The 14,648-nt window shown below is 35.8% G+C and overlaps 1 protein-coding gene across 4 annotated transcripts in view; it reads left to right on the top strand.

Annotated features, from left to right (window-relative positions):
• The window catches only part of ERCC6 (ERCC excision repair 6, chromatin remodeling factor), a 43,398-nt gene that overhangs the window by 25,589 nt on the left and 3,161 nt on the right, over nucleotides 1-14,648 (top strand). For all 4 annotated transcript variants that reach the window (XM_054277157.1, XM_054277156.1, XM_054277155.1 and 1 more), the window contains 10 exons: nucleotides 3,692-3,862; nucleotides 4,307-4,483; nucleotides 5,867-5,983; nucleotides 7,387-7,482; nucleotides 9,251-9,469; nucleotides 10,190-10,300; nucleotides 10,739-10,858; nucleotides 11,871-11,965; nucleotides 13,536-13,681; nucleotides 13,768-14,469. In XM_054277157.1, the coding sequence (XP_054133132.1) occupies nucleotides 3,692-3,862; nucleotides 4,307-4,483; nucleotides 5,867-5,983; nucleotides 7,387-7,482; nucleotides 9,251-9,469; nucleotides 10,190-10,300; nucleotides 10,739-10,858; nucleotides 11,871-11,965; nucleotides 13,536-13,681; nucleotides 13,768-14,469 (1,954 nt within the window). The remainder of the gene's footprint in view (nucleotides 1-3,691; nucleotides 3,863-4,306; nucleotides 4,484-5,866; nucleotides 5,984-7,386; nucleotides 7,483-9,250; nucleotides 9,470-10,189; nucleotides 10,301-10,738; nucleotides 10,859-11,870; nucleotides 11,966-13,535; nucleotides 13,682-13,767; nucleotides 14,470-14,648) is intronic.

Below are 14,648 nucleotides of genomic sequence, written 5' to 3' on the forward strand. Positions count from 1 at the left end.
AAGGTCTTCAGCTATCTATAAGGGAAGGCAGATTGGTATTTTAGATGATGGAAGGAAGACACAGTAGCAAGTTGGAGGGGTTTCCAAGACTTTTGAGCTTGTTTGAGGCATTTGGATGAAATGTAAAACTTGCTCTTTTTAAAAATTATTATTATTTGTGATTAGAGAAGATTATTTAGCTTTTCTAGGACGATAAATGTGCTTAAGTTGGAGCAGTAGGTGGAACCAGATTTTAAGTAATAGTCTTCCCCTGTGAAGTCAGCTTTCAGTTTGAACAAGGTATAGCATTTGTGGCTAAACGTCCTGAAGTGCTGTCTTATGCTATTAAGCTCCTACCGTGGTTTGTCCTGTTGTTTTAAAACTTCTGTTGGCACATGAGCATTTGTAAATCATAGAATGTAAGAGGCAACATGAACTTTGGTTATCGTGTTTAACATATCACATATGGAAGGAGGCTGTTTTTTCTAAGTTCAAGGCTGAACTTCTAATTTCCTAATCTTTAGAAGAGGTATCACTGAGGTTAACAATTCCTTCTGATGTTAGTCACATACTGTTTGTAAATGTGTAACTTTGCATTCCCTTATTCTGGTCAAATGCAGGACACACAATGCAACCCTAGAAAGTAATTGTCGAGTTCATGATGCTTGCAGCTGTGAAACCATCTACTTGAAGATGACTTTACACATGGAAAATTTTAGACCTTCTAGCCTCACAGTAGAGTACATAATCTACATGTAAAAAAGTCAATTTCAGAGCTTACAGTTACCTGTATGATTGTATATGGAACTTGTGTTTTAGGAAAACACTCTGAGTTAAGGACCAGACTCAGATAAAATTAATATCATGCTCCAAGAAGTAGCATTCTTGTTAAATATGTAATAAGTGTTTTAGCTCTTCTTATTGCAACTTTTACATCATTAAAAATTATATTGTGTTCTTTTGAAGCCTCTTCGTGGTGCCATTTAGGATTTTTGTTGGGGCAAGGAAATAATAAAGAGGTTTTATATGTGTAATTTATGGATCCCCAGGCCTAATGGTTGGTTATGAGATGGTGATAAGCCTGCTGAAGAATGCACTTTTGATTCACAAATGATATATGGTTGGATAAGTGACTAGATACTATCTCTGACGTCATGCTTGCTTCAAAGATAGCTGAATGTTTAGCAAATTTTGTAGCTGTCACTAGTCTATGTCTTTAAGTTCAGTTTTAACATACACATTTTGGTCTGAGAAAATTACTTTTTTTTTTTAATAACAATACATAAGAGTTCTGATTTCAGGTCCTCTTAAATATTTTTAAAATACTGTCAAAAAAAGAAAAAATCTTACTTCTGTAAACATCAGTCCAAAAAATTGTCCTGTTTTTGTACCTTCAGAAAAAAACTTGTAGGTACATTGAGATATTAAGACGAAAAAGAGCATTTGCTTAGAGATATGTCCTGAGAATAAATAATTAACCTTTTAGCTGTAAGAAATGGTGCTTGCCAAAATTCATCCAGTCTTTGTACATCTCCTGTGTACATCTCCAGTGAAGACAAGGCAACACCATCAACTTACCACCAAAATACTGTCCCTGAACTGTAAAGGCCTGAAGTACAATGCTGAGCTAAAATGCAAGTTCATAATTACTCAATGTACTCACATGTTCCTCTATTTATTAGCATCAGATAAAGGCCAGAGTGCAGAATTTCAGAATTAGGTAACTGCTGTGTAATCTGGCATTAGTAGGATTTGTCTCTCTCAAGCACACTTTTTTTAACTTAGTGTAACAGTGCATGACCTGAAATATTTCATTATAGTGTATTTCCAGAGAAAAAATAAAATTTAGACATGCCTTAATCTAACTAAATGAAAAAAACTGTGGATTAAAGAAATTATATATCTATATAAATTATATATTGTGTGTGTTTGTATTTTATATTTTAATATATTTTATATGCAAAATATTGTAAAATAGCCTAAATTATAAAACACCACACCCTCAAGAGTTTGTATCCAATATTAGGTCCATTAGCATATTTTAAAATATTTAGAATTATTCCAAGAACAGCACTTAAAGTGAAGGCAACCTTGCAAAGGTACCCAATGCAGTAAAATGAGACTTAGTAAGTGTTGTACTGTGAGTTGATAAAATTGTGTTGTTCTGTTTCTTCATTGTCAGCACAAATCCTTGTTTATTAAAAATTTAGCTTGAAGGAAACTTTAATTAATTACAGGTTCAGTAAATCCTGACTAGGATTCTGCCTTGGTGTGTTTACAATGAATGGCCTTCATGTGCCTGTGTTTCACTTCTGTTCTCTCTGCTACCTGACAGCGTGATTTATGGCTGTTGTTTTCTACGAGTCCACTGTTTGCCCTCTAGGAGGGATTGGTCTCTTGAGCCTCCATAATAACAGCAGCACTTTCACAAAACATCTTTTAATGACAAGAGTGTAGCATTCTGTAAGTCAGGCTAATTGCAGACATACCCTATTAATTGCAAAAATTAGGAGAGGTTACATATTTTACAAGCTTTTAATTTTAAATCACCCGAGATGATTTGTCTTAAGTGTTTGGGTAGTGATGTCTACAATATTCTATGACAGACCATTGCTGAGACTTGAGAAAAGTTGCAGACTATGGATAATGTACCAGGTAGAATTAAGCTGTGGATGTCCACACCTGCAGAGAAATCCTGTTCTGTCTGTAATACAAATTATTCTAAAGATTACATATTCTCTTGAGACTCGTGATACCAACATTAAATAATGTGTTGTGGTTTTATCAGGAGATGATAATCAGAAAGCAGATATTCTTGAACAGTGAAAAGAGTTTTTTGAATCTTGGGGTGTGTGTAAGTAATTTTACAGTAAAAGGTCATGGATATTGACACCATCTTAGTTTTTGACATGGGTTTTTCTCTTTTGTTTGGTTTTTAATTGTTTTTTGTGGGTTGTGTTTTAATTAAAAGGCACTTCTAGTAATAAGGGGTTTGTCTTTAGCAAATTTAGTGGTGGTTGTACTTTCTGTTTTTCCCTTCTCATCATCTGCTGTTTAAGTCTTCTAGATTTATACATGGAGGATAACTGCAATAAAGATGAGTCCTGAACATTGTCAAAAATGATGTAGACTGCCCCTGCCCTCCATAACTTGCAGCTATAAAGGCTAGTAAAAACCTGGGGGAAGGTTAAAGCTTACAAGAGAAGCAAAAATTTGAAGATTGGTAGCAGTTATGTTAGTCTTATAATGAGAAAGATTAGACAGAATTTAGGATTAAACAAATATATTTTTGTATTTGTTTTTTAGTATTTCATTTGTTTAATTTTCCTCTAATATTCTTGCTTGCAGTACACAAAGCTGGGTTTGTGAAGTGAATATAGGAGAACTTGAAGAAATCCATTACCTTAATCAAATCCAGTGTTTATTTTGTCAGACATTGCCTTTAAAAAAATGGAAATAAAAAACCACTTTTTCCTTCTGACCAGACTTTTGGTAAATTCTGATTTACTATAACACAGTATTCAAGTGCTTAATTCTTTCACAGATAAGCTAAGAATAAAATAATCAAAATCTTGCATATACTTATTTTCTTTGCAAAGTAAATTATAGATCTGCTTTTATAATCCTTTTATACATACCTTGGATAGCAAATCTCTATGTGTGTAGGTCTGAGGATTCTGTCCCACTGACAGTGTTCACCTTTTGTTTTTAGGTGAAATTAATTCATGAAATTGCTTCATGCCATGGGATTTTAATTACATCTTACTCGTACATTCGTCTGATGCAAGACAACATCCACACATATGATTGGCACTATGTCATTCTGGATGAGGGTCACAAAATCCGAAATCCAAATGCTGCAGTCACACTTGCATGCAAGCAGGTACTTTATAAAAAATAAATGTATGTGCTCTGGAGAGAGGTTTCAATGTCTAGTAGCCTATCATAAAAATATATGTTTGATCATTAAAAAAGAATAAAAGCATACGTCACAATGGTCTGTATTTGACTATTTAACTTACTTTACTTTTCTAATGAATTTACATGGGTAAATTTACACAAGTGTGGTAGAGGAAAAAAATTAGAAATTTTAAATTGCATAGTAATTTACCAGTACTGATAAATGTCAGATTGCTGGTGTGAATTTTCTGCTAACAGTTTATGAACAATGTATTGGAGAAATCTGGTTTTTTCATGAGTGTGAGGCCATGTATTTTGACATGAGAATTTATTTATGGTGAAATTGAATATCCTCTGAGGTAGGAGGCAGGATACCCCAGGAACCATGAAAATAACTTTCTTTTGGTTTTGTGGTTTTTATTAATAGTTCCGCACACCCCATCGAATCATCTTGTCTGGCTCCCCTATGCAAAATAACCTAAAGGAGCTCTGGTCCCTCTTTGACTTTATATTCCCAGGAAAATTGGGAACCCTCCCTGTGTTCATGGAGCAGTTTTCTGTCCCAATAACCATGGGAGGATATTGCAATGCCTCTCCTGTCCAGGTAAATGCATCCAAAATATCATTTTGCTTGAAGGAAACTGTTCCAGCTGTTACTGTTGTTTCTAAACCAACTTCTAAATGTACTTAATGCTGTATGTTTCTGGACACTAACCAGAAAAATGTGTGTATGCTTTACTGCTGCTTGTGTAAAAAAAATCATTCAACTGAGATTGTTTCATTTATACAGGAGTGCACTTTATATACAAGGTTTTCTTGTCAAAAGTCCTAAAGCTTAGGTCATTAGAAGTATTCTTTGATGTGTAGTTAAACAGATTGGAGTGGAAGGTGACTGATCCCACATTTTAATCTATTTAAATAGAACTTCCCTGTTTGCTATCAAGCTTTGGCAAATCATGCAGTAAGTGGAATCCTTAAATCCTGTCGAGAAACAAGTTTTATTTTAAAAAGCTAAAATAGGTCTAAATTTGAAGTCTGGAAGTAGATAAACTAATTTTGAAAGCAAAAAATTACTTGGGAAATTATTTTGAGTAAGTGTCTATTAATCTTTGTAGTTGTGGTTCTCAGTATTGATGACAGCTTAAATATTTTTCTGTTTTTAACTAGATAGTAAATAAATTGTCTGCATCATAATCTACTGACTAAATTTCATATAAATGCTATTAAACTTATATCCTTCTAACTACTGTTTGTAATGTTTTTCCATGCATGCATTGCTGAGGTTTTATTTTCTTTTCAAATTTAAGCACTTCTCTTGGATAAGTATTAGTAATTTACTAAGTTGGCCTTTCAATTGTTTTTATATATCAATAATTCATTTTATTGTTTGTCTTGTTTTAATACAAATTAAGGCATTTTTAGCCATTATTACAGTTAATACCTATCTCACACATCCATTACCCCTTATAGAACTGTATTCTCCGTTTAGGGCCAGAGTGACCTTCAGTTTCTGTCATTATGGGGATTTTCTTGTACCGTTTTTTTTTTAGAGGTCTCAAGTGTGCACTAATCTTCATTATTGTTTGCTAACCACCACCATTGCTGCAGGCTTCTTTTTTGATCTTCAGTATATGTATTAGCTCTTTTTCATGAGGATCTTGGTTTTGTACAGATTTATAGTCACTTCTTTCTTTGGTTTCTAAATTAAATATCTTATTTTGGTCTCTTTTAAAGAGGTATCTGAGGAAACCTTCCTTACTCAGTTTTATTGTTGCTAACTAACATAAATTTATTGCAATTCATGTTGTGTTGAACATGTAACTATAGATTTTATTTCTTTTTATTTTATTTTTTAAATTTTTAAATTTTTTTATTACCTAATTTTATTAGTATTTTCCTGTTGCTGATTGATTACATAATTTTGCTAGTTGCTAGAATTAATATCAAGAACCAAAATACAACTTGTGCCTTTTCTTCCTTTTTTCAGGTAAAAACTGCCTACAAATGTGCCTGTGTGTTACGGGACACCATAAACCCCTACTTGCTGCGAAGAATGAAGGCTGATGTAAAAATGAGCCTTTCACTTCCAGATAAAAATGAACAGGTTTGCTTATTTTCACAACTAGATCTGAGTCCTCACTCTCCCCAAAACTCATTCTTTGATGAAAATGTGGAGATAATTTGTGCTAGTAGCAGATAAAATGGTGGTTTAACTAAACATAAGGAGCAGAGCTTTCAAGATTCATATTCTTTCATGATTGTACTGAGTATTAAATTACTGCTGTCTTGCAGGGTCTGTATGAGTTCACTTATCTAAAAAGTAAAGGGTAGATGAAGTGTAGTCAGGGCTACTTAATGCTGTCCCCTTGGGTCTCAAGTGCATTGAAATGAGTTGTCTGTCTGTTTCCTTTCGTACAGCAGGAAACAATTCAGCATTGTTTCCTGTCCTAGAAAGATTAATTTGGGCAGCAAATAATACAGAAATACTTGCTGGCAGTTGTTCATATTGCAAGCTAGCTGGCCTATACATTATAATAAATTTTCAAAATATTAGGCTTGTGGTATGAAATTTGTTTGCTCTACTATAAAGTGGCATGTTTCTTTAGGAAACATTTTCATTCAAAGTAGAGGAGGTTGAAAGTATTGGTTAACAGAAATTCCTACAAATACTCACTTGTAGTTATTATCTTCTTCTTCAGATTTCAGTGCTTCAGGCATTTATGTTCTGTTCTGACTCCTTTCCTGTCTTCTCACTTTAAAAGAGAAGTAGACATGTTAGTCATTTTAAGACAGTGCTGAAAGGTACATAATAAATAAATAGGCCATACTGTGTATATGCAGCCTAATGATCTTTTTTTAACCAATTTTTTAATTTCTATATACTATTTTTAACCAACTTCTTAATCTCTGGATATTAAAGAGTCTTGGCTCCTTAATCTAAAGAATGTGATCATAGAAATTTGATTTTTGCTCTTGCCAGTCACAGGGCACAACATCATTTTGATAAAGAGCATAATATTGGGTGCCTTGCAGGATGCAAGGAAGTGATTTTGTTCAATTTAGCCCATCAGAGCACCCGAGAAATCATTATATTTCATGCTTAAGGTCTAAAGACAGGACAGACCACATCTGCTAAACTTCTAAGAATTTGCAAGTTGTAAGGGAGGTGACAGATGCACAATGGAAAGAGTTTACTATGAACAGCTTTGAGAGAATGCTAACATTACACAGTTACCTCATTAAAACTAGAAAGTGGCAGCACTTTGAAAACTAAAGTGATTTGAGAGGAAAATCTAACTACTGGGAAAGAGCACATAAAACCTCATGAAACTCATCTTGATGATCATGTTCATTCTCTAAGTTATTTTTTTATTTCTAGTGATTTCTGTGCAGTATCTTTTGACTTAGTTTTTCTGTATATCACATATCTCTGAACTTTCATTGTAGCACATGGTAAAATTCTGAAATTCCCACAGGTTGGGCTTGAGTGCTTGGTTTGTTTTGTAGGTCCTCTTTTGCCGTTTGACAGAGGAGCAGCGTCAAATCTATCAAAATTACATCAACTCTAAAGAAGTTTACCAGATTCTCAATGGAGACATGCAGGTGGGCATTAATAAGGATAGTGACAAGTATGGTTTGATGGATAAAATCATGGATTGGCCCTTGCACTCTTCTAGCTGAATTCTGAGCAGTAGGGGAAGCAAACACACTGATCTCTGTTCAGTTTTTGTAGTTGTCTGTTTTTTTTCTCAGAAATGTTAGATGAAATATGTTTGAGTTAGTGATCCATATGTAGTGACATGACCAGATAAAAGTAGGAATGGAATGAACTTCACAATATGTTTGTGATCTTGGGAACAAATTCTGGCTCTTTGGATGACCTGTTGTAGGCAACTGTATTCATGCTTTTAACCAATTGCCCAAGTGAAGCAAAGGAAAAGCACAGTTACTCCTGAGAGTACAATTCAGGTATGATAACTTTGTTATGCAATAGTTTATGATGTCACAGTATTAACAGAAAGCAGAGCAAATAAGCAAACATCCTTGTTACTATCTTACTGTCTCACTTCTCAACATCTTCTGCCTCCATCCTCATAATGTAAGTGTTGAAATTGCTGTGGCCAAGTGGAAGGCATCATTGGGGTACATTTGCAGTTGCTGGCTGCTGCTGCCTGTGTAGAATCTGCTATTCCCTGTGGCTCTTACATTGCACACATCTGATTTGTTTGACATTTTTATGCATGCAATGGATGTGTCTCCATTCCATTTTAGCCCTTGTTTGTAAGAGGAGAGGTATTAGGTGTTGGCTAAAATGTGTAATTCACCATATTGTCTTGTCTTGTGAGCTGTGAAATGCATTCTCTCTGCATACCCAGGGGCTCCAGTCAGTGGTATGGTCAGCATGGCCATGTATGTTGCAGTCCCATACACAGAACACATTGACCTTGTTACTGTTTTGACTTTTTTAATTTACCAGATCTCACAAAGGTACAGAGGACAAGTTTTCTCAAGTGCATAGCCATTTTAGTTATCCCAGTGAAAATTTCTTTAAGGAGCTTGTTCTTTTAGAGATGACTTGTACAAGACTCTGCAGAAATTTACCTAAGAGGTTACAAAATGGGCTATCATATTTACTAGGGATCTGAAAATTTTGAACAGCAAATGTCAGTGCTTTTATTAGATATTCTGTGATGACAACAGCAAATCCCAGCTGAAAAACAGCATTGTAAAAACAAACCATAAATTATGGGCAGGCTCATCCAGCTTGTAGTGCTAAAAGATTGAGGGATTCATTGTTTCAAGCTAGTTCATTTTTCAGAATATTCAGAAGTATAAATAACATTTGTAATATTATTGAATGAATAACTGAATAGAACTCTCCTAACATGGCATCAAAAGTGGTATTTTCAGTTTTGTATGTTTGTTCAAATATGTTAATTCATTTATTCTTTGTTATCATACATACTGACTGTCCTCAAGGTCTGTCGTAAGTTACCTGCTAATATGATAGGAGTTGGAAGGAAAGACATGATAATTTCATGATTTCAAGAAACAGATTGGTGGCATTTTTCCTTTTGAATGAGAAAAACATGGCCTAACAGCAAGGCAGGGACTGGTTTTACTAGTGTGGATATTGTTGCAGAATTTCCTTAACAGGATAGGCTCCCAAGTACATAAAATTTCAATCACTTTCTTTGGTACTGATTTTTCCTATAACTTTCCCTTAAGCAAGTATTAGCATGAAAACATTATTAAAAAGAAACATTGATGGTGAGTGGATTAATCTATTGCTGTTTATTTTTTTTTCCACCAGCCATATAGACAAGTATTTGTCATGAAAATAGAAATATTTTTCTCTTGTATTCTTTAGATTCTCTTAGGACTATCAACTTTGAGAAAGATTTGCAATCACCCTGACTTTGTTGCTGATAGTCCCAGACTTCTGAAGAGTGTGCCAGATGCTGAAGCAGAGGATCCAAATCAGTTTGGATATTGGAAACGTTCTGGAAAAATGATAGTGGTAGAATCCTTGCTGAAAATATGGCACAAGCAAGGTCACAGAGTGCTGTTTTTTACTCAGTCAAGACAGGTAAGATGAGCTAATTGTTTTTAGTTTTAGCTATTACTATTACTTAAAATGTGTGTGAGAGTTCCAAAAAACCTGAAAGTAGAACCACCTTTTGTAGTGTCTTTCTCATAAAATCAATATCGTACTGAAAAAGTTACTGAAATGACTGATGTCTTTGGAATAACCAGAGGCCAGTTCCCAAACTCAGTAATGACACAGCATTGTAGCAGTGGGCTGGTTTCAATACACTGGGTCAAAGCTGTATCAGTTGTATCCATGTGGTCCCAGGCTGTCCCTGCTGTGTAGTTCCAGGACACAGTTGGTGTCACTTTGCATGCTCTGTGTGGTGCCTATGCACCTGTGATCCTCAGGATTGCTCCCTTTGGGACAGTGGCACAGACAGTGACCTTTGTTTTCCCTGTGTACTCACAGTTTGTCTTCCTTCTGTGGATTTCCTTGGGATGCTGCACACCAGCCTGCTTAATTGTCTTGAAGCCATGGCCCTGGACTTCCAAACTAATCTCAAATATTCCACTGCATTCAGCTGTGGGGTTTTTTTTTTTTTTTTTGCCCCATTTACATAAGTTGTTTTTCTGTCATTTAAGAAAGATGTTTCAAGTTTTTCTTTGTCATTGTTTGTTTGATTGACACTGCAGTTAGTGCCAGAAATTCTTACAGGTTCATCATACAGATGCTCAGTCCTCACATCTGGATTTCATTAAATCTTTTCCATCACCACAGATGATGCAGATACTTGAAGTCTTTGTGAGATACAGAAACTATTCCTACCTCAGGATGGATGGCACCACAGCAGTAGCTTCCAGACAGCCTCTTGTAACAAAATACAATGAGGTGAGATGTTCCATCCCACACATGAATACATACTAATGAGTATGATAGAGTTCTTCCATTCCTTTTTGTTCTATTTTTAAATATACTTCTTCAGGTTGGAGACACAAAACTGAGGAGTTCAGGGAAATGAAACCCCTGTATTTGTGAGAGAGGGGAAAATGTAATCTCTTATTTCATACATAAAGTTGGGTTTTCTGCTAAGGAAAGAAACACATTTGAGAAGGGGGAAAGGCAGTTTTATTGGATAACAGTAAATGAAATTTAGATCAGACTAGTTTTATTTGTCAAAAGAAATACTAGACAAGCAAGGAAATGTGTTTCTTCTCTTGGCTTCCTTTGCATCTTTGCATATAATGCTGATAAAATAAGCCAGGAAGATTTTTTTTAATGTTACATTTTGCTATTTCTTGCTTTAGTAAATTCTCTCTTGTATCACAGGACAAATCCATATTTCTTTTTCTTCTAACAACTCGTGTTGGTGGCATTGGAGTTAACTTGGTTGGTGCTGACCGGGTTATTATTTATGATCCTGACTGGAATCCCAGTGTGGACACACAGGTGAGTTTGATTTATTACATTCCATTTACCAGCTGAGTTGAAATAAAACTGAAGATGAAATGACATTTATCTCCTCAAAGAGTGTTAAAGCACTATGTTGCTCTTTCCTAAGTTGCTGTTCCCAGCAGTGGTCACTTAGGGTGCAGCTCCACATTATGATTATTCTTGTGGCAAAGCCAATTTAAGTGGTTCCCACCACATCCCCTATATGCTGTTATACCTCACCACTCTTCAGTACTGTTGATTCGTGTAGTCAGTTACAGTGCAGTCAGAGAAACAGTTCAAATGGCCTGTGTTTTTAAAACAGATAAACCAGATGTTTCTGAAGGGAAAGTACAGCTGTGCAAGCTCTTGAACAGGCAGGACTGTTGGTGGTGACAATGCAGGGTAAGAGGAGAGCAGTTGCTGCTCAATTGACTTTCTCACTAGATAATGATATGTAGCTGTGACCTTAGAGAGCTGCTCTGAGCTTTTAGAAGTTGTTCATTATCTCATCTTATCTCACAGTGTGGTAAGACTCTGATTTATCAAATCATGTAGCAGTTATATTGTGCTTACAAGTTTGAGGGGAAAAAGCTTTTTTATAGAAATGCTATGTAGCTCTGAGATCTGCAAGTGTCTGACTTACAGTGCTCTGTGTAGTGGTTGGTTCAAGATGTTTGTGGGAAAGATTTCAGTTAAGTTAAAGAAGAAAAGTTCAAAGGAAAGGTGTGTATTAACACTCTATTGGGAAATTTCCTTCTGGAATAAGTTTATATAAAGTACTTATTCTAGGTAAAATTCTGATTTTAACATGATCTATGTATTGGTAATTTTTGCATAGATTGGTACAATTGGAGACTTTCTAGATCTTTTTCCTCTCCTGCTGAGTTAATTATCCTATGCTCTAGAAATGCCACTTCTTGAAGTATTTGTTACATGTCCAAGCTAAGTTTGAAAGAGTGTTATCATTAGCTCTCTGCCAGACACGTTGGAGAGGCTCATATCTGGTATCCAAACCTTTGTGTTCCAGGCTCGGGAACGTGCTTGGAGGATAGGCCAGAAGAAAGAGGTGACTGTGTATAGGCTGCTCACTGCAGGGACCATTGAGGAGAAGATATACCACAGGTCAGTCAGAAGGATTTCTTGGATACAGCTGCATGCTCAGGAAAATGCTTTTAGCAAATCCAAGGTGGTGTAACAGTGACATAACTGCATGTCCACGCACTGCTTCTAATCCCCCACCTTGGTCATGGTGGGCACATCATAGAAAACTTCTAAAAGTTTCTACTGAGAAATGGAGAACCTTTTTCTTGTACTAGACTCCCAGCTGTACTGCTCCATCCCTAGCAGCAAGACACATGTGCTAAATGTACCTTACCAGTCTGTTCCAGCAGCTGTGTCCAGCACATCCAGAATTCCCTGTAAAACATAGTATGAGGCATAGACAGAAAACAGTGAGCACCTTATTCACAACATGAGACTCAACTAGTCTGAAATGCAAATTCAAATCATCAAGTTCTTTATATTCTCTTTGGGATGTATCAAGATGTATGTGGTACATAGATCTATTTACTACTCTGCAAACCCAATTTGATTTTATTCCCAGTTCATTCCAAAGTGAAAGAATTAAATCCCAATAACTACCAGTCATATTCATGTTATTTATTCCAAAGTGTAGCTAAAGCCTTTGAAGTACTTGTATTTCAAAATCAATGAAATCTTTTTGATTTGCTTTCCCATTCAGCTTTCTCAGTAGTTAGCTTCACTCACATGAATTCCAGATGAATGTACATGGGAATCCTGTGTCTGGACTTCATTCTTCAGAAGTGAAATACCCTCTTGGAAAATTGAGAAGAACAAAAAGCTCTAAATAATGAAATGCCCATGCTTACTGTTTTCCTGTGTTTTCTTGCCTGTAAATGAAAACTTAGTTTTTTGACCACTGAATTGAAAAATATTTTCCCAGCTTAATTTCAGCAGAACCAAAAGTGTGATAAAACTGTTCGAAAGAACTATTTCCAGTTCTATTCAGGGATGTACTTTTTGTACAGAATAAAACAACTTTTGCTCTAGGCATTGTGTACTACAGACATAGCATGGAAGCAGTTTTACCAATACTAGAAGATTCTTGCAGCTTTGTACAGATTTGTTCCCTTTGGTCCTCTGTAGGTGGGCTCTTTTCTTCTCAGCCACAAGTCTGATTCCCCTTTTCAGTGTCTGTCATGCAGTCATCACCATCAGACTGAGCTACTCTGCTGCTTTTGTTTCCTCCAATCAATTGAACCCATAAAATGTTGTCATTTTAGCAAGCTGTAGTTTTTTCTTTCAGGAGCTTTCTGTTTGTTTTATTGTTACATATGCAAGCTTTTCAATTTTAATGGGCAAAAAAATTCTAGCTGTGAAGTTATTTATTGCTTAGTTAAGGGATGCCTCATAGGACATCTCAGGATAGTGGTTACCTGTTGTGTTATAGGGTTGTTGCAAAATAATAAATCCCTGTGTTTAACAATTTACTTGGTTGTTTGAAAGTTACTAACTCAAGATGGTCTTTTGGAAACTAACATTGTCTTCCCACTGCTTAATTGTTCTGCAGGGTAATGTTTGTGCTTATAGTTTTCTGTTTAAGTACTGTACTCAGTACTTAAACATCGCTAGACATTGTTTCATGCACCAAATATTTGTTTCCTTTTTTTAGACAAATCTTCAAACAGTTTTTAACAAACAGAGTGCTGAAAGACCCTAAGCAGAATCGCTTCTTCAAATCCAATGACCTTTATGAACTATTTACTCTGAACAGCCCAGATGTGTCTCAGGGGACAGAAACAAGTGCAATTTTTGCAGGTACATGGGGGTTTTCTTCTGTTTGTTTGGAAGAAAAAATGTCTTAATTGTTTGTTAAATGGATACTAATTTTATTCATCCCTCAGGTACTGGTTCAGATGTTCAAGTCCCAAAGCCACCTGCTAATGGCACTTCGAAATGTGATGTCCATCTTGCAGAAAGCAGCTCACACAAGAAGAAGAAATCCTCCAATTCCTATTCCACCACATACATGAAAGATTCTTCTTCTAAAGCAGTAGAGACAAGTGAGGAAACCAAGGGAACCTTGGAAGCCTTTGACCAAAATAGCTACACGAAAGATAATGCACAAGCTGCTGCTGATACAAATTCATTCAATGAAAGCAAGGAGGAATGCTTGGAAAGTGATGAGAAATGCATGTCCCAGTCAGTGCCATGCAGTGCAGGCTCTGCAGAGAATGCAGAAGGTCTGACTGCAGATGATCTGGCTGGTGAGGGAGATGGTGCAGCTAATGCAGATGCCAGGACAGATCTCAGCCTCACTTGTGATGCAGCTGGCTCTTGGGAAAAGCAGGATGCTAAAACTGAAGATGGGCAATTTGATAATAATCATTTTAAGTGTATCTCAAAAACAAAGCACAAGGTGGATGTGCTGTCACATGAGAGCCACAGAGATAAGTCTAAGAAGAAACATCACAAAGATGCCAAATTTGAGGGAAAGCGCATTCCTCATCTAGTGAAACAAAAGCAATACAGAAGGGAGAACAGTGAAGAGCAGGACTCAAAGAAAAATGATGACTATGTCTTGCAGAAACTTTTCAAAAAATCAGGTAACAGTTGTTGTTTGGCTGCTGACTAAACAGATGTATATAAAACCTATGCAAATGAGGGAAAGAGCAGATCTGTTGCTCTGATGGTTAGAGCTACAATAAAAAACATGTTCATTCTGTTACTTTAGTGAAAGTTAAAATGTTCATTGTTTAAATTTAATTTAAATTTAATTCCAGTT

This window comes from Melozone crissalis, unplaced genomic scaffold (assembly GCF_028551555.1).
Source record: "Melozone crissalis strain CALT ecotype California unplaced genomic scaffold, PUWL_Pcris_2 ptg000019l_1, whole genome shotgun sequence".
NCBI lineage: Eukaryota > Metazoa > Chordata > Aves > Passeriformes > Passerellidae > Melozone > Melozone crissalis.